The sequence below is a fragment of the Oncorhynchus gorbuscha genome, linkage group LG21 (assembly GCF_021184085.1).
Source record: "Oncorhynchus gorbuscha isolate QuinsamMale2020 ecotype Even-year linkage group LG21, OgorEven_v1.0, whole genome shotgun sequence".
NCBI classification, from domain to species: domain Eukaryota; kingdom Metazoa; phylum Chordata; class Actinopteri; order Salmoniformes; family Salmonidae; genus Oncorhynchus; species Oncorhynchus gorbuscha.
In genome coordinates this window covers 44,069,095-44,088,640 of record NC_060193.1, presented here as the reverse complement: position 1 = coordinate 44,088,640, position 19,546 = coordinate 44,069,095, and the positions used below count along the sequence as shown (strand labels likewise).

General features: G+C 42.1%; 1 protein-coding gene across 3 annotated transcripts in view; it reads left to right on the top strand.

Moving 5' to 3' along the window:
- The first annotated feature begins 211 nt into the window (after positions 1-211).
- LOC124008116 (activin receptor type-2A) overlaps positions 212-19,546 on the top strand; it is a 36,516-nt gene continuing 17,181 nt past the window's right edge. The window contains exon 1 of one of the 3 annotated variants that reach the window (XM_046319109.1): positions 212-1,356. In XM_046319109.1, the coding sequence (XP_046175065.1) occupies positions 1,302-1,356 (55 nt within the window). In that variant the 5' untranslated portion in view covers positions 212-1,301. Of the gene's footprint in view, positions 1,357-3,899; positions 4,029-19,546 lie in introns of those variants that run through there. The other 2 variants (XM_046319110.1, XM_046319111.1) reach the window with 2 other exon arrangements.

The following is a 19,546-nucleotide window of genomic DNA, read 5'->3' as shown; positions in this document are numbered from 1 at the left end:
TTTTCCGATCAGAGCAGATGAAGGAGAGGACATAAAAGGAGGAATCCACGAGGCTATTGAGATGTATCCCAAATATCAACGGTTTTCTTCCTCTCTGATTGGATTCCAGTCATCTTTAGGCTGCCCGAGCTCGCTTTCGATATGACAAGAGGGGGTTCGAGTTAACGGAGGGGAGGGGTCTGAGGGTGGAGTAAAGAAAAATACAAAGACAATCCACACCAAACGCCATCTTGAAACTGTGGCACTGGTCACAGAGGAGGGAAACGTTGAGGATACTGCACGCATGGGAAAATGCTGTACTGCCGTGCTTGTCTTGGATACGCTCATGACTTGACAGCAGCCGTGTTGACAAAACGAATTAACTGTTTGATCTCATGTGTGTTTCCCAACGACGTTTGTGATTAAATCTTGGTTTTTCCAAAGCTGCAATTGGATACGATTTTTTACAGACACTGGTTGCCAGCTTTTACCGTATGCACAACTAGCTCGCAAAAGTCAACCGACAGAACACGTTGCAATCCACTGGGAAGGAAAATGCAATGTCTCTGTTTGGAATCGGATTATGCGCGAGCATAACGTTAACGTTACATTCTGGAAGGTGAAGACCGCGTTGCGAGGACCATGAAATGAGATGTATCAAATATAACGTTAGACCACTACATGTGGTGTATTGAAACGTCTTATTTAGCTAACGTTAGGTAATTTACGATAACTAGACAACTAAGTAATTTAAACTACCTGACGCTAGCTAACGTACATATTTTTAAGATTCAGGGTTAACTAGCTATGTTCCATGGTATTGTTGCTAAATTTACCTAGTTTAGTCTTATTAGGTCAAATAACAATGTTAAACAATTGGAAATCGTTAGTAATATTGCTAGCTACTAGAAGTACTGTAACATGCTAACTAACGTTTAGATGGGTCGTTAGACCAACCTGCAACAAGTCAGTCAATAGCTATGGTTTAACCATTTTGTAGTCTAGCTACACAAGTATCACTACTTCCATATTTGTGGGCATAATTCGTCAGGACCTTCAACTGTGTAACGTAGTAGCTGGCCAGTGGATCTTTTGGAGTGGGTCTTCTCAACAAACACCTGTCAGCTGGAAAGTCCGTGTCAATACCACAACATGTTGACAATACTAGCTTGCAAACTAGCTGGCTAGTTACGTTAGTCTTTTTTAAATATTTTTTTTTTGCTTTTTGCACAAACCTTCATAACACACAGTGGAGGAGCAAACCTTTGCAGCTGTGTTGTGTTTATTTCCCGGAAATAAAAAGGATTTCAATTGGATTGAAAATGGGAGCCGCTAGCGAGCTGGCGTTTGCTGTTTTTCTCATCTCGTTGTCCTCAGGTGGGTGGATATCTGTTGGTAAAATAACTGGCTTCTGTATGTATGGTTGTGTTAGAAATCCTGTACACAGTCGATGATAAAATGCGCCTTTGCCTTTGACAGTGACACTTGCCTCGTTTTTAAAGTTTATTACACTTTGCTTGAACAGAGAGACAAATGGGATTTCTCACTTACAAGTATGCGGACACCTGTAATGTAAAAAGGCAATTTGTTGCATGGAAAACAGGCTGTGCAACAGCGGTAGTAGTGATTGAATACTTTAATGCACTTGGGTGTCTTCTCAGTCAGGGCCAAGTATAAGTGAGAAGGTATCTGTTGATTGATGATGTAAGAGGAATCACTGTGTGTGGATATACCTGGAATATGCCTTTTCCTCCGTGTGTGCAGCATTACATTTCCAGTGCACCAAGACCACTGAAAAAAAAAACATGAAGAAGCATCCATGGGACTAGCCATACACCAGATACGAGGCAATCTTACCAATTTGTGGAGTGTTAGGGGTCAAATTGAAACTTTGGTTATTGCGTTATACTTTGTATTCTATGTCATGTAGAAGCTTCTCAGGAAAACGCAACACTTTATTTAATGAGGATAGGATTTATCGTTGCTGAGATCTTATTTTCAAGTGATCGGAAAAGGTCTAAAGGTTATGGACTGGTCAATGTTAATCCCTAGTCAATAATGGCACTAAATTGCCTGTCTGGATCCTTACATTCAACATGTTTTTTCCCCCAATAAGATAGGGTGGTCATATTGTTATCACATTTTTAGTGCTGGTGTAGAACAGAGATGATTCAAGTAAATTGTATTAAATGCAACATTATGCAAATGTATGCATGTGTGTGCATATTTATGGTCAAATGTTTGGACACACCTACTCATTCAATGGTTTTTATTTTTTACTATTTACTAAGAAATCAAGCTATGAAATAACACATGGAGTCATGTAGTAATCAAAAAAGTGTTAAACAAATCAAAATATATTTTATATTTGAGATTAATCAAAGCAGCCACCCTTTGCCTTGATGACAGCTTTACACACTCTTGGCATTCTCACAACCAGCTTCATGGGGTAGTCACCTGGAATGCATTTCAATTTACAGGTGTGCCTTGTTAAATTGTGGAATTTCTTTCCTTAATGTGTTTGAGCCAATCAGTTGTGTTGTGACAAGGTAGGGGTGGTATACAGAAGATAGCCCTATTTGGTAAAAGACCAAGTCCATATTATGTTAAGAATAACTCAAATAAGCAAAGAGAAACGGCAGTCCATCGTTACTTTAAAACATGGTAAGTCAATCCGGAAAATGTCGAACTTTTAGAGTTTCTTCAATTGCAGTCGGAAAAACCATGATGAAACTGGCTCTCATGAGGACCGCCACAGGAAAGAAAGATGCAGAGTTACCTCTGCTGCAAGGGATAAGTTCATTAGAGTTACCAGCCTCAGAAATTACAGCCCAAATAAATTCTTTACAGGGTTCAAGTAACAGACACATCTCAACATCAATTGTTCAGAGGAGACTGCGTGAATCAGGCCTTTGTGGTTGGAATTGCTGCAACAAAAAAACAGTACCTCCTGTATATAGCCTCGCTGCTGTTATTTTACTGCTGCTCTTTAATTGTTTATTAATTTGGTTTCTTATCTATTTTTTACCTAACACTTATTCTTCTTAACTGCGTTGTTGGTTAAGGGCATATAAGTAAGCATTTCACTGTAAGGCATTTCACCTGTTGTATTCAGCGCATGTGACAAATAACATTTGATTTGGTTTAAATTTGTTTAACACTTTTTTTTAGTTACTACATGATTCAATATGTGTTATTTAATAGTTGTGATGTCTTCACTATTATTCTACAATGTAGAAAATAGTATAAAAAATGTATAAAGAAAAACCCTTGAATGAGTAGGTGTGTCCAATCTTTTGACTGGTACTCTATGCATGTATTTATAAAACCTTTCATATAATGAGGCATGTCTTACTTTGCTTCAAAGCTAGGCCTATTGCCAATTTAAATATGCAAAATCTGACAATGGAAACTGGGAGGCAATTATTTTATAAAGACTTCACACGAGTTTCAAGTTTGAGGAAGCTTACAATTTATCCAACCATTTCCACTGTTCTGTGTGCCAGTCATGATTTTCATATGCACATTTCCGTGGAACAAATCATTGCCTATATCTTCGCCACACACCCCTCTTCTTCTTGTCGCAACATTTCAAAGCTGCAATATGTAACTATTTGGGCTCCCTGACCAAATTCACATTTGCGATGTAAATATAATAGATATGTCATTATCATTGAAAACAAGTCTAAGAAGCGTTAGATCTGTTCTATGTGCACTATTTCTATGCTTCCTGTTTATTTTTGTTGCATCTTTTTACTTTTTGTACACCAGCTGCAAATACAATATTTTTGGTTATTGAAAAGACATTTCACAGCTTAGTTCACCTTTTTAAAATTATACTCAAGTCACATTTTCACACATTTTTGATGCTTGTCACTGACAGCCGCAACTCAATAATCAGCTAGGCCTATTGCCACGCACGCTGCCCTAATTGCGGACTTCCCAAATAAGTATAGGCCTACGAGCTTGTGATTAGAGACAATACACCGTTTTTGTTTTTTAAGAAGCTAATGCTTCTCGATTCCTCTGCAGCTAAGTCATGCTTTCTGGTAAAGTATTTTGAATAATATTTATTTTTGCATATTTATTTCATATAAACAGAAGCCAAAGGCACAATACTAGTCATATTAGCAACCCATCCTAGTTATTGCATCTTTAGATTCACTGTTTTTGTACATTTCTAACAGATATTTTAATCCCTGTCACATATGGAAGCGCCATCAAGTGCGCTGTTTAGAATGGTGTTTTCCCGCAAATTGCATTTGGGCAAATGTTTCAAAATAATGTTTTATTGGCTGTTTATTACATGAGTTGCATGTTCTGTTAAGATGCGTTACCAGAATTTAAATGCGATTTCTGTCATTCTGAGCACCGTGGGTGGACGCCCTAATTAACTGACTTGCCTAGTTAAATAAAGGTTAAATCCATTTAAAAAATGGGTTATGCACCCAATGGCCGCTTAATTTAAATCTCCCTGGGTCACGTTGTTCGGCGCCACGTTTTCCTAACCGAAACCCACTGCAGAGCAGCGCTGCCTCTTGCACAGAGCGTTACCTAAACGAACGGCGTCAAGCCAACATACTCCCCCATACAGCTCGCTAGCATCTTGTCATGAGAACAGGTGGCAACATGTGAATCTCTGACACCCCATACACCAAAATGTAGATACTCTACTTTGTAACCTGTTTTTTAGTGTCTTTTGAAAACATCTGAATGACCGAAGCGAAAAAACAACAACATATAACCTTATATTTCACGTCCAAGGACGACCATAAAACACCCTCAGAACGTTCGCATACTTGTTGGCAATACAATGTCACATTAATCTTACTCTGGAAGAGTGAGTAATACCTATGGCAAAGAACAAAAGGAGCACAGGGGTTTCATGAAGGCTGTCCCACAGATGTGACCGTTTTCAAGCAAGGCACTTTACATTTGGGCTCATCGCGTAAATAAAACGTATATTATTGTGATTTTTAAATGATATATTATTGTTAACTTCCACGTTCATGTTATCAAATGATTGTATGTATTTACATTTGGGCTCATCGCGTAAATAAAACGTATATTATTGTGATTTTTAAATGATATATTATTGTTAACTTCCACGTTCATGTTATCAAATGATTGTATGTATTTTAACGACCAAATTTAGTGAAAGTGCATTTGAATACGCATAGCGCCCGTTGTTTGTCCTGTCACCTAACACCCTACCCTCCATTTTGCCAGTTGAGTACCCACTGTCAATATATGGTATCTTAGATGGGAAATACAATCCTGACCTGTACTGTTTTGTCATACTGTGGCATCACATAACCTCAAGGCCTATACTGGAAATGCAAAAATAAATCCATAAATGAGAAAAGGTGCCATACCGATCTTAATGTAAAGTTATTTTAAGTTGGTCCTCATTCCATTGGCGTCTATATGTTTTTGTCTGGTGGTGGTGGGCCTCGTGTATCTTTGTCTCATTTATTGAAAACTACAACTTGCTGACTTGAGACTATATGGAATTAAATGCAGAATCCTCATTGGGGAGCAAGCTGCCTAGATAATCCTGTATGCGTTTGAAAGCTTGCTGCTGCCCTTCTAGTTGGTCGGTCAAGCAGTGTTTCCCCTATATTCATTTAGCAGCTGAGACTCGCTTTTTAAAGGGATCGTCATTGGCTCAATGACTGGAAGTCTATGCGAACAGCTACCCCTGCTACCTTTGCCACCACTGCTGAAAAAAATCCTAGGGGAAAACACTGTCATGGTTATATTTTCCAAGGTTTGATGACATGTAAAAGTATGAACTATTCTGGCCAACTTACACATTTGTGTCATCTACATCTTTCGTTCTGTGTTAAACCTGAATATCTGTCTCTGAACGTGGGCGTCTGTATACTGAAGTGAGTAGGAATTATGAGGACAGTAGATATGCATACCCTAGACCCTGAAGAAAGTGCTGCGGTGTGACGCTCAATGAAGAATTCAAACGGTGTAGCCTCAAACAGTCCTTTGATTCTGATTTGGGACAAAGGCCCATGTAGAGGTTGATCCTCTTTAAAACAAGGCTAAAGAGGTTAGGCTACACAGCCATATGCTGGGGGTAAAGTAGCTCTAGCCGCTTAAACCCTCAGCTCAAAAATGTGTAATGACTTATGTTGGCTTCACCAAAGCCAAGCAACAGCACTATAATTGAATCGCACTCATCTTGACATGTCATGTACAGTAATACAGACATGCTCTGCTGGACTGTAGATTTGTTACTAAAACTGAAACCAAACTCCGCTCTGACTGACTGAAGTGGTTGAGGTTTGGTGTCCTCGGTGTGGAATAATAAGCCGCTCATATGCTGTCGCTCGCCGGCCCATGGCCCATTCCTTTCCAGGCTTTGGATCCGGTTCAGGTTACCTGCTGCCTCGCTCTCTAGAGTCTGGACTTGGGTTCAAATAGTATTTGAAATCACTCAAGCCTAATCTGTGTTTGATTAATCTTGCCTGGTGCATCAGGGCCAATGGAATAGTCCCCTAAGTGCAAACGCCACTCCATTTCATATACTCCAGGCAGGCTCAAGTTAACACTCAAAGCATTCTCAAGAGGCCAAATACTATTTTGAACCCAGGTCTGCTAGCGTCCCTCGGTCACCAGTCTCCAGGGTACCCTGGAGGCCCCAGAGTGGAGCCCAGGCATTCCTCACCGTGTCAGTTAGTGAAAAAGAGCATGCTCCCACCCCCTCCAGGGCTCATGTTGACACTGTCAACTACCAGCAACCCAAACCAGACTAGAGAAATGATGAAGCCAGACAGATGTAGCAGGCCCATCCCCTCACAGGCTCCATTAGGTTCAGGATGGATGGAAGGATGGCACAGCTGGAGAACATCTCCTTAGTTTTGGCTAGCTCTGTTTTTGAGAAGCAAGGGGAGTATTCACATGTCCAAAAATGTTGAACTCGTTCCAAACTTTTACAATTTGTTATTTGGGTTAAACTCTTTCTCTCATCTGCAATATTTTGGTCGCTCACAGTTTAAGGAGCTGCTGGAGTTGACTGGCACTGTGTTCCAGTTTCCTTCTTGTGTCCTTCCTGAATAATTAGGGCCCTATAAAATCTGTGATGAGGACAGAATCACGGAATCCAGACATTAAAACTGAATTCAACAATATTCAAAAATGTATTGCATTTGTAGGAAAACCACCAAGCTGAGATCTACCGCTTATACATTTTTTTTAACATGACTTAAGAAACGTAAGCCTATGCAATATTAACAAATTAAAAAGTAATGAGGTAACGTAGCAATGAGGTTTGTGCAGTAATCTGTAGACTATAAACTATACATTATCACCACATATTGGCTTTGCTTGAACTGTCCTGCCAATGCATTGTTGTTCGGGCCATTTTTGAAAATGATATTTGAGGTAGGCTATATTTGAAACACAGCTGAGTGAGCATACATTTAAAATAATTTGTTTTTTTATTTTACTGGGCTGATGGTGCCTGCATCTGATGGTCATTCATTCTCAGCAGAGGTAGAGAGCCGCGGACTGAGTGTCCGCCTCTCAACATCCCTCCGCTCTCCCTTTCCTGTCCCTGACCAAAAAGGGGCACCGTCTTCCAGATGATGGCAACTGGAGTCGCACCGCATTATTTCTGCCTCATGCACAAATTCATGTTGCTACGCCTATGAACAGAGAAAGTGAAATATCCCAAGATATTAACAAAGACCCAAGCCGCTAATAATAACAACAACGCAAGCCTATAGATGCTCATTCATTACTGCTGCAGTGCTTGTTGTAGCACAGAGTGGAAATAGGAAGAACGTGCATTTTATGGCTTTTAAAAGTGTTGAAATCAAAGTGTTGACAGTGCTGAGTAGCAACTTAAACATGAACTCATAAAAACAGCATCTCTTTGCTGTATTCGTTGACAGTCTCTGCAGTCATGGTTTTAAACATTTTGAAATCTCACAATATCAACTTTGCTGTAGCCTTCTTTTTATGCCTGCTACGTTACTGCAGACACGATCATCTGAGCCATCCGATTGGCCAGTGGTAGGCCTATAGTGCATATGATCTTCTCTCTGGGCCCGCCGGGAAGGCAAAGTTTTTGTGCCTTCAGACACATGAAGTGGTTCAAAATGGCAACAGTTTGCCTACCTGGCGCACGGCATCTGAATAGGGTGTATCTATCGCCAACAGCCCGAGACTAATACAAAAAAATAGGAACACAAGGATTTATGTTTTATTACAAAAAAATTCTGGTGATCGTCTAGGAGTTCCTTGGAGATTGACCAGTCGATCATTAGGCCCTAATCTATGGATTTCACGACTAGGCAGGGGCGCAGCCATGGGTGGGCCTGAGAGGGCATAGATCCACACACTTGGGAGCAAGGCACGCCCTCTGGGGAGCCAAGTCCAGCCAGTCGGCATCAGTTTTTTCCCCCCACAAACAGCTTAATTACAGACAGAAATACTCCTCAGTTTCATCAGCTGTCCGGGTAGCTGGTCTAAGACGATCCTGCAGGTGAAGAAGTCGGACGTGGAGGTCCTTGGGTCGCGTCGTTACACGTGGTTGTGAGGTCGGTTGGACGTACTGCCAAGTTCTCTAAAGCGACATTGACATTCGATTCCCTATCAACAGCTCTGGTGGACATTCCTGCAGTCAGCATGCCAATTTACACACTCCCTCAACTTGACAACTGTGGCATTGTGTTGTGTAACAAAACTGCACATTTTAGAGTGGCCTTTTATTGTCCCCAGCACAAGGTGCACCTGTGTAATGATCATGCTGTTTAATCAGCTTCTTGGTATGCCACACCTGTCAGGTGGATGGATTATCTTGGCAAAGGAGAAATGCTCACTAACAGGGATGTAAAATCATTTGTGCACAAAAATTGAGAGAAATAAGCTTTTGGAACATTCCTGGGATCTTTTGTTTCAGCTCATGAAACATGGGACCACCACTTTGTTGCGTTTATATTTTTGTTCAGTATGGAACCGTCTTGAAAGGGAAAGATGCACTTCCCATATTCTGTCAATTGGAGGAGTTACACCCACTTAGTGGCAAGAAAAAATATGTGAACCCTTTGGAATTACCTGGATTTCTGCATAAATTGGTCATCAAATTTGATCTGATCTTCATCTAAGTGTGCTTAAACAAATAACACACTTTTTTCCCCTTCTCTATATTAAATACAACATCTAAACGTTCACAGTGTAGGTTGGAAAAAGTATGTGAACCCCTAGGCTAATGACTTCTCCAAAAGCTAATTGGAATCAGCAAACCTGGAGTCCAGTCAATGAGACAAGATTGGAGATGTTGATTAGAGCTGCCTTGTCCTATAAAAAAACCCTCACAAAATTTGAGTTTGCTATTCACAAGAAGCGTTGCCTGATGTGAACCATGCCTCGAACAAAAGAGATCTCAGAAGACCGTCAGATTTAAGAACTGTTGACTTGCATAAAGCTGGAAAGGGTTACAAAAGTATCTCTAAAAGCCTTCAGTCCACGGTAAGACATATTGTCTCTACATGGAGAAAGTTCAGCACTGTTGCTACTCCCTAGGAGGGGCCGTCCTGCAAAGATGACTGCAAGAGCACAGCGCAGAAAGCTCAATGAGGTTAAGAAGAACCTTAAGAGTGTCAGCTAAAGACTTAAAGAAATCTCTGGAACATGCTAACATCTCTGTTGACATATGATGATATGTAGAACACCAAACAAGAATGGTGGTCATGGGAAGAAGCCACTGCTGTCCAAAAACAACTGCATGTCGGAAGTTTGCGAAAGTGCACCTGGATGTTCCACAGCGCTTCTAGCAAAATATTCTGTGGACAGATGAAACTTCAGTCGAGTTGTCATTTTGCAGTTTATCAAGACGTTTTGCAGGAGAATGTAAGGCGATCTGTCCTTTAATTGAAGATCAACAGAAGTTGGGTGACGCAACAGGACAGCGACCCAAAACACAGGAGTAAATCAACAACAGAAGAAAATACGCCTTCTGAATTGAGACGCTGTGGCATGACCTCAAGAGAGCAGTTCACACCAGGCATCCCAAGAATATTGCTCAACTGAAACAGTTTTGTAAAGAGGAATGGTCCAAAATTTTTCCTGACCGTTATGCAGATCTGATCCTCAACTACAGAAAACGTTTGCTTGAGGTTATTGCTGCCAAAGGAGGTTCAACCAGTTATTAAATCCAAGGGTTCATATAATTGTTGTGTTCAATAAAGACATGAAAACGTATAGTTGTTTGTTATTAATTTGAGCAGACTGTTTGTGACCTAGATGAAGATCAGATCACATTTTTATTACTAATTTATGCAGAAATCCAGATATTTACAAAGGGTTCCCATACTTTTTCTTGCCACTGTATGTAATGTACACAATGGTCTTACCATACACATCATACGTGTGCATAATTAGGCTGAGGTTACCGTTAGTAAACCATGAGTTTCACTTTCTGCCCACTGCAATTTTCTCAGCGCTCAGGACTCTGGAGGCCTAAAGTAAAAAGGGCTTAGTCCTAAGTGTAATTAATGTGTCCTGCAGATGTTGCCTTATGCCTCACAGGACTGCAGTAGTCTAGACAGACTGGCTGCTCAGCGTACGGGCCTTGCTTAGATCCAGGCTGATTAACACTGGTTGTTCTACATTTATCATGTTCTTGTTTTCAAGTCTCTCAAGACTCTTTCTTTCCCCCTACTGTTTTTGCTCCCGATAAGCTTTTTCATGCCTTGCTGTTATCAGTTTTCTTTTTCTTCTCCTCTCTCCCACTGACTCAGCCCCCAAAGCACAAAGGGAAGTCTGTTTTTAGGTAGATGGGTTATATGTGTCTGCTTCTTTTTGAACGGGTGGGTTGATTTGCTTCCAGTAGGCTAATGTACACTAAGTGGTTAGAGGGGGACCAATTACTAATAATCATGGCCTATTTAAATACCTATTTGAAAAATGTAGGCTTTTCCTGTCGGACGTGAGCACTGTGCAGGGAGGTATTTTCGAGCCCTGTGGATGAAAGAAGCGACAGAGTACAATAGAGATGCTGGGGAAGACATTTTTATCAACTAGGCCCGAAATGGTCCTCTCGGCTAAATAGTCGTAGCTATAGGTGGTTGTGAGCAGTCGTTTGCTTTTACGTGGTTGAATTGCTCTGAAGATAAGCATGGAATTTGACCCTTTTCCCTTCTGGTCATAGATTATTCTTACCACAATTTCCCTCAAGATAATTCCAGACAATTTAGCTAGCTGGGGTTAGTGCCCTTACCCCAACCCCCTGTCCCTACACCCAACACTGCTGAGGATAATTAGCTGTTTAAAATGGTATTTCCTTCCTGTAGAATAAACTGTAAGAATGTACACTATGCACAGAGCTGGCTGTAGCCTATTAGGCTGGCGCAGGGCTCTGGAATATTGGTGCCTGTACAGTAGACTAGTTCATTGGGTGCCCCGAATGCTGTAGCCTTGGCCGTAAGCAAAGCAACTGGCCATCAGCAGTATAATTGAAGTGGAGACTGATAGGCTGTCGGACATTCCAGCAAGGATTAAGGGGATTGGATGCTGTTGCTGAGTTTGCTGGTTTTACTGGCCGGTATGGAAAGACTGCAGGCTTTGTGACCGGGTCTGGCTAGCGACTAACCGGTTCAGTGTGCTTTGTTTGAAGTCCGTATCAACTTATCATGAATAGAGAAATGATTTATATTGAATAACCAATAAGGATACATGAGCCATTTCCAAGTATTGTTAGTTGCTTCTTAACAGTCACTAGAGATGCTGCTCCATAAGTGGCTGATTCCAAGGGTCCAGCGTCCCTCACCCTGTCACAGTAAAGTGATTACACCAGGCAGGCAGAGTGGAGAGCAATATTCCTCCCGATGGGCTACAGTGGCACTTCTACTGTATATTACGTAACTGCAACCCAATCCCTGGAAACCAGCCGCATAGGGGCCGCGCGTGTGTGTGTGTGTGTGTGTGTGTGTGTGTGTGTGTGTGTGTGTGTGTGCGTGCGTGTGTGTGTGTTGCAGCAGCAGGGTGCACAACCACACGATTCCGCCTGCAGTGAGTCTCCTGTCTCTCCAGTCATTGCATAATGCAAGCTGGATGATAGTCAGCAGCAACCCTACACTGCAGCAGTTGCAGCTGTGTAGCTAGGCACTCCTGTCCCTCAGCCACATCACAGAGAGAGAAACCAGGCCCAGTGTTTTTCCATAGCTCCTCCTATGTCGTTGATCATGGCAGAACACGGGCACGTGTCATTCAGTGGGTGCAATGTCCAGGATAGAGGAGGTATATCCGTAGTCTCAATCGCCAGACTCCGGGTCCTCCACAGCGGCTGTGGTGAGAGACGGGTTCTGGTCTATGCGTTACAGATCTTACTGAAGGTGTTTCTTAATCAGATAAGGCTGCATCGACATACTCAAGCTGGTTGTAATTGTGTCGAACAGTTATTGGGTCGAAGGAGTCAACTGAGTGTAACTGAGTAGTAACAGCTCCCCGGTTGTCAGTAGAGCTGTTTAAGGGACCCCTCTTTACGCCCCATATCATTTTCCTGCCCGTTGTTGTTGGTGGTATTGTAATACGACGCCCCGGTACTCTCGACATCGCCGAGAAGAGAAAGAAAAGAAAAACAATTTCTTCAGGCGTCTGCTACTCCGCTTCCTGACACTGCTTTATTTATCTAAACTGGACCCTAGAATGCCTGACGTAAACGGTTTTCCCGAACGTCACGTGAAAGCATGATGGCCCTGGGAAAAGAAACATCAGGCTATATATAAACTGTCAGTAGTACAATTAGTGCTGACTCCGTAGGATCTCAGCTCTGCAGAAGTAAGCAGTGTTTCAACCACGCAGCTCTAATGGGGCCCGGGTCACTCGTAGGGCACTATATAGGGGAAAGGGTGCTAATTGCGATGCTTTCTGCGTATCAGCTACGAGCCTCAGCAGCTGCTGTGACACCAAACCAGACAAAACAGCTGGCTGTAATTGGCCCAATTCTTCAGTTTGACAAGTCACTCGTCCAGCTAGAACGTTGTAGTGGTAAACGTGCTCCTGGTCAACTGCAGAGAACCTGGGTTGTAATTCAGTAGGAACAAAACGCTAGAACAAGATCCAAAGTAACTGAGTGAAACGGGGAGGTAGTACCTGAACTTGAATAAGTATTTCTCAACCCATGCCCACTACTCTCCCCACCAAGCCAGTGCTAAGTGTCGTGAGACCTCTGCACTCTTGCCTTTGGCTAGCTCCAGTGCTTTTGGAGGTAAAATCATTACCGTTGAACTTCTTTCCATTCCTGTACACTGGCAGCATTGCCTGAGGGGAGGTTACCTGAAGGCTTGGTAAGCTGAACATGAAATTGATTCAGGACTGATCTACACTCCTGCTACTGAGAAACATTAGTGACGCTTGCAGAAACTGGCTAGCCTGAGAGCCTACCTCGGATATATATATATTTTTTCAAAATAACCATATTTCCGACCTCAACACCTGTCTTTTAGGGACAGTCACCCCTGCCAGTCCCTCACAGAGTGGTACGTGCTAGATACCAAGTCCCCGAGTTGAGGCTCTTAACTTCTCTCGTCTCTTAGTTCCATCTACGTTATGGCTTCTCCTCAGTCAGTTACTTCTAAATCAGAAAGGAAAGGTAAAGGCAGCAGCCAACACTCTGTTAAAACCCCATTCTTCAGGTTCTCCCGAGTGGCGCAGCGGTCTTAAGGCACTGCATCGCTAGTGCTTGAGGCGTCACTACAGACCCGGGTTCGATTCCAGGCTGTGTCACAGCCGGCCGCAACTGGGAGACCCGTGAGGCGGCGCACAATTGGGCCCTGCGTCGCCCGGGTTAGGGGAGAGTTTGGAGCATGCACACTGACTTTGGTCGCCAGTTGTCGGAGGAAACACCGTACACGTTGGTGCTGCTGGCATCCGGCTTAAGCGAGCAGTGTGTCAAGAGGCAGTGCGGTTTGGCAGGGCTGTGTTTCGGGGGGACGCACGGCTCTGGACCTTCGCCTCTCCCGAGTCCGTACGGGAGTTGCAGCAATGGGACAAGACTGTAACTACCAATTGGATGTCATGGAATTGGGGAGAAAAAGGAGTAAAAATACATTCTTCACTCCAGTTTATCCTTGAGTGACCACTGAAAGCCTCTGTAAAGGCTGGTGTAATGTTGTACTCTGGGAGCGACTGAATTAATGACTCACTCTGGAGATTTCTCAAATGAATTCCGTTTCACTCCTTAGCGCTGGGCATCATCACGAGAACAGGGATTGTTTTTTTTTCTAAGGGTAAAGACGCACCCAGCTTGAAGCAATTCTGTGTGGAGTTTATTTGCGTTCTGTAGGCCAATCTCTCACAAAATCAACAAGCGAATCGTCAATAATCATTATTCGCTAGGATATTTGCTCTGTGTCTTTGTGCCGATTTTAATATTCTTGCAAGATTCCAACAGCCAACACATAACCTACGGTCTCTGAACAAACGCATCCCAGCTAATCATTTTAATCTCTGCTTACGGCAGTTAGTAAATGATTTATTTAATTTCGTCAACGACATGAGCAATTCCACCCTGTGCTATGACTATGCCGAGTGTATAATGAATAGTTTGGTTTACACACACACAGCAGTACAGGAGGTCCCCCATGCAGGGCCGGTTCCTGACGTAAGAGACATAAGTGACATTTCTGTGAGGTTAAGGATCTCAGTAAGGGTGTCAACTTACTGTTGAGAGTAAGAATAATAGAATAGACAAAGTGCAATTTCGAAATGTGGTTGTGTATCAGCAGTTTTTCTCTTACGTCACTCAATTAGCCATGTCGACTAAACATTTTTAGATTGGTAGTTAGTCTGGCCAGCTATCCAAACTTGTATTAATCATGGTCAAATACCAACCGGGCACCTGCCCAGGGACTATGATCTCTAGGGGGGCCACATTGATTTTGTTAGTCATTCTCATTCAGATATTACAAAATGACAAAATGTGTAGAATTGCCTCAAATCTTCAGATGCTGCTCTCTCTCTCACGCTCTCTCTCTCTCCTCTCACTATCGCTCTCTCGCCCATCCATCCATGCTGCCTGTCTGTCTCTCAGACCCGTCCCAGAGCCACTGGACTGAGCGGAGCCCTTTAACTCTGAAGTGCTCCGGGCCTCAAGCTCATATGATTACCTTCTCAGTCCCAGCATCGCCTTTTGGCTTCTGGACAGGCAGCAAGTCAGGCAGGCTGGGTGTCTGGGAGCCTTTGGTGAGGCTGCCAAGTCCAGACTCACTCCCTGTACTGCAGTCCACCAGCCTGCCAGTCAGTCAGTGTGCTTGTACATAAAAGGCAATGGCCCTGTCTATCTAAACCACGACCATTGGATTGCGTTTAGGTTGAGTGGGGAATGAGAGGTCGTCTGGTGGGCAATGTTCACTTTGCATCTGCTTGTCCTGAAGGTAGCCAATGAATGTTCTCTCAACCTCCATTGATGTTTATACTGTGGGCGTGTTTCAGTACATCTGAGGACAAAGATGTTTTCCAAGCTAGAAATGGAGAGCACTCAGGGAAGAGTGATAGTTAGGCTACACTCTGAGCAGGAGGCAAATCAGAGTTAGCATTGTTGTGAGCAGCGCTGGTCTCTCTCGTGTACAGTAGTACCACCACCATGTCTTCTGTAGCGCAAAGACTTCTGTATATTGACATTTCCTCCGACATTGTGTTATCTTAACACTTCAACGACAGCTCCTTCTAACAAGGGATCATGAGTTGACAGAGGTTTGCGGGTTAGCTCATTGTAAACCTGTGGTGAGGGATGTTTTTGTTAAGTCTGAATGCCTGGCTCTCGAGTGTTGTTTTGGCTAACCACAAAAAAAAAAAACAGCTCCGATTATGATGAGGCTTGAAACCATATGGTTCCTCCAGGCTAGTTTCGCAAAGTGTTGTGACTATTCTGTTACATGCTTTGTGGATTACATTAATTCCGGCGGATGACTCTTGTTGAACAGAAGGATGAACTACTTTCATTGAAAACATGTCACACGTGTCTGTTCTGTTTATAACAGAGGCTTGCGGTTCGGAATGGTTTGGTTTTAAACGGTGAGCCTGGACTGCAGTCATTCTAGTTCAATCTCTGGATATTACATTTATAAACTGTTTGGTTCATTTTCAGGCTGTTTGTTTTATTGTGGCCTGTTTATTCTGTCGAATGTTTATTCATACCCACACCTGCCCGGAAATCCTCATTGCAGTATTTCGTAAGCATGACGCCATAAACATCCACCCATCATAATATATGCCATTTAGCAGACGCTTTTATCCAAAGCGACTTACAGTCATGTGTGCATACATTCTACGTATGGGTGGTCCCGGGAATCGAACCCACTACCCTGGCGTTACAAGCGCCATGCTCTACCAACTGAGCTACAGAAGTCTTGAGTTGAACCTGAATCCCACAAATCACTTCAACAAATTACTAATTGAGTCATTCTGAAATTCTTTGAGATGTTTCCGAGAAGTTTCTCACTCCCACCCATATATTATCTCTCTGCAGACACATAAATTGTCCTTTTTCAACCTTTTTCATGCTGTTCTAGCAAAGCGTTGCTCAGTACCGTGAAGCTTAAAATGTGTCACAAATGCCCCTCCCCCCTATTCCCTACATAGCGCACTACTTTTGACCAGAGGCCCTGGTTTGAAAATAGCGCGCTATGTAGGGAATAGGGTGCCATTTGGGACGCAGTGCTGCTCTGTGCTGTTTGTGTGGGAGGGAATGTGTTCTTAAGGCATATGTGCCCCTTTGTGTGGGCTATGCTATGCACTCACCCTGATTGGGATCTGAAGGAGCTGTAACTAGCGATCGAGTCGGGAGATTGATTGAGCATTTCTGTCGGAAGTGTTTTGCTTCTATTCTGTTCAGTAGTCTAGTGTTCCAACTCAGCCTACGGGATGCATGGACATTGTGTGCAATATTGCATAGTTTGTGCTGTAGAGCTCCATTGGCTAATTTATGTAGAGGGTATTTTCCATCTAAAAAAAGGACCCATGAGCACGATAGAGCATGTCCAATTGGGTGTCAAATGAAAGCTAGTCTATATTTGAGGAGTTGAGGCATTTTGTTGATCTTTTTTCAAGCGTTTTCGATCCTAAAAATTAGGAGTAAGATAAGGCTTTGATTTCTGGTCAAACGAATGGAATGGGAGTCATAGACGACATCAGTGGTGTAAAGTACTTGAGTTAAAATACTTATGTACTACTTAAGTAGTTTTTTGGGGTATCTGTCCTTTACTTAACTTATTTTTTGACAACTTTTACTACATTCCTGAAGAAAATGGTGTACTTTTTACTCCATACATTTTCCCTGACACCCAAAAGTACTCGTTACATTTTGAACGCTTAGCAGAACAGGGAAATGGTCTAATTCACACACTTATCAAGAGAACATCCCTGGTCATCTCTACTGTCTCTGATCTAGCGGACTCACTAAACTCAAGCTTTGTTTGTGTTGATGTCTGACTATAACCCTGGCTATCCATACATTTTTTTTAAAACTAGAAAATGATGCAGGGGTTCAAACTGCAGAACCTTGTTCCTACATTTGAATATAAAAATGTATTACATTTTTTGCTACATATGCTACATTTTTATCTCTGGGACTCCCAGGATGACAAATCCAGAGCAAGATTACTGAATGTAAGTACATTATTTAGCTTCAGAGGTGTGTGTATCGAACCAGTTGCCGTGATGAGTTTTGTTTTTGTACATTCTCTTCAAACAATAGCACGCTATTATTTCCCCTGTAATAGCTATTGTACATTGGACACTGCAGTTAGATTAACAAGAATATAAGATTTCTGCCCATATAAGACATGTCCATGTCCCGGAAAATTGTCTGTTGTTTACAACGTCATTCTAGTCACAATAGCGCATGTTAGCAACAACTGTCCCTGTTTAGAGACATCGATCCCGTAGAGGTTAAAGGCAGTGCAGTCGGAAATGAGATTTTCTTGTGTTTTTATATATATTTCCACACTGAGGTTGGAATAATATTATGACATTTTATAAAAGTTCCTTTTAGTGTAAGAGCGTTTAAAAAGACTGCTAAAATTTTAGCAAGTTTTGGTGAGATTGAGTTTTGGCCTTCCATGGTGACATCACCATGTGTTTATTAGGCCAATAAGAAAGAGTTAAAAACCTCTCTGCCAAATACAGCACATCCCACCCCTCTCCACTCAAACCACTCCTACAGTCCTAGCAAAATTCTTGCTTGAGAAATTGCTCTTTGCTGTGATGCTATTTTTTTATTACCATTTTACTTGTAAACAATCACAGTAAGATGCCTTCAGAAAGTATTCATACCCCTTGATTTATTCCACATTTTGTTGTTACATCCTGAATTCAAAATGGATGAAATATACTTTTTTTTTTCACCCATCTACACACAATACCCCATAATGACAAATGGAAAACATGTTTTTAGAAATGTTTGCAAATCTACTCAATTAAATACATAAATATATAATTTACTTACGTATTGACACCCCTGAGTCAATACATGCTAGAATCATCTTTCTGGGTAAGTCCCTAAGAGCTTTGCACACCTGGATTTTACTATGTATTTGTACATTATTATTTTTAAACTTCAAGCTCTGTCAAGTTGCTTGTTGGTCATTGCTAGACAGCCTTTTTCAAGTCTTGCCAGAGATTTTAAAGCTATTTATGTCAAAACTGTAACTAGGCCACTCAGGAACATTCAATGTCTTCTTGGTAAGCAACTCCAGTGTATATTTGCCCTTGTGTTTTAGGTTATTGTCTTGCTGAAAGGTGAATTTGTGTCCCAGTGTCAGTTGGAATGCTCTATTCCATTATTATTTTTTATCCCAAACAAACTCCCTAGTCCTTGCCGATGATAAGCATACCCATAACATGATGCAGCTACCACCATGCTTGAAAATACTGTATGAAGAGTGGTACTCAGTGATGTGTTGTGTTGGATTTGCCCCTAACATAATGATTTCTATTAAGTTAATTCCTTTGCCACATTTTTTGCAGTTTTACCTTAGTGTCTTATTGAAAACACGATGCATGTTTTGGAATATTTTCATTCTGTACAGGCTTCCTTCTTTTCACTCTTTCATTTAGGTTAGTATTGTGGAGTAACTATAATGTTGTGGATCCATCCTCAGTTTTCTTTACAGCCATTAAACTCTTTAACTGTTTTAAAGTCACCGTTGACCTGATGGTGAAATCCCTGAGTGGTTTCCTTCCTCTCCAGCAACTGCGTTAGGAAGGAGGCCTGTATTTTTCTAGTGACTGGGTGATACACCATCCAAAGTGTAATAACATCACCATGATCAATCACTACCGATTGGTGCCCTCCTTTGTGAGGCATTGGAAAACCTCCCTGGTCTTTGTGGTTGAATCTGTGTTTGATATTCACTGCTTGACTGAGGAACCTTAGTCAAGGTTCCTCTACTGCTACTGTTCTCCCTTCCACTGGCATACTGTTATGTTCAGCTCATAACTTTTAACATAACTTTTTTCTTCTGTTGTCTGGTGGTCAACGCAAGACTGTGAAAACCGTCTGGACAACCTCCCACTCTCCCTCTCTCTCTTTCTGCCTCTCTCTCGT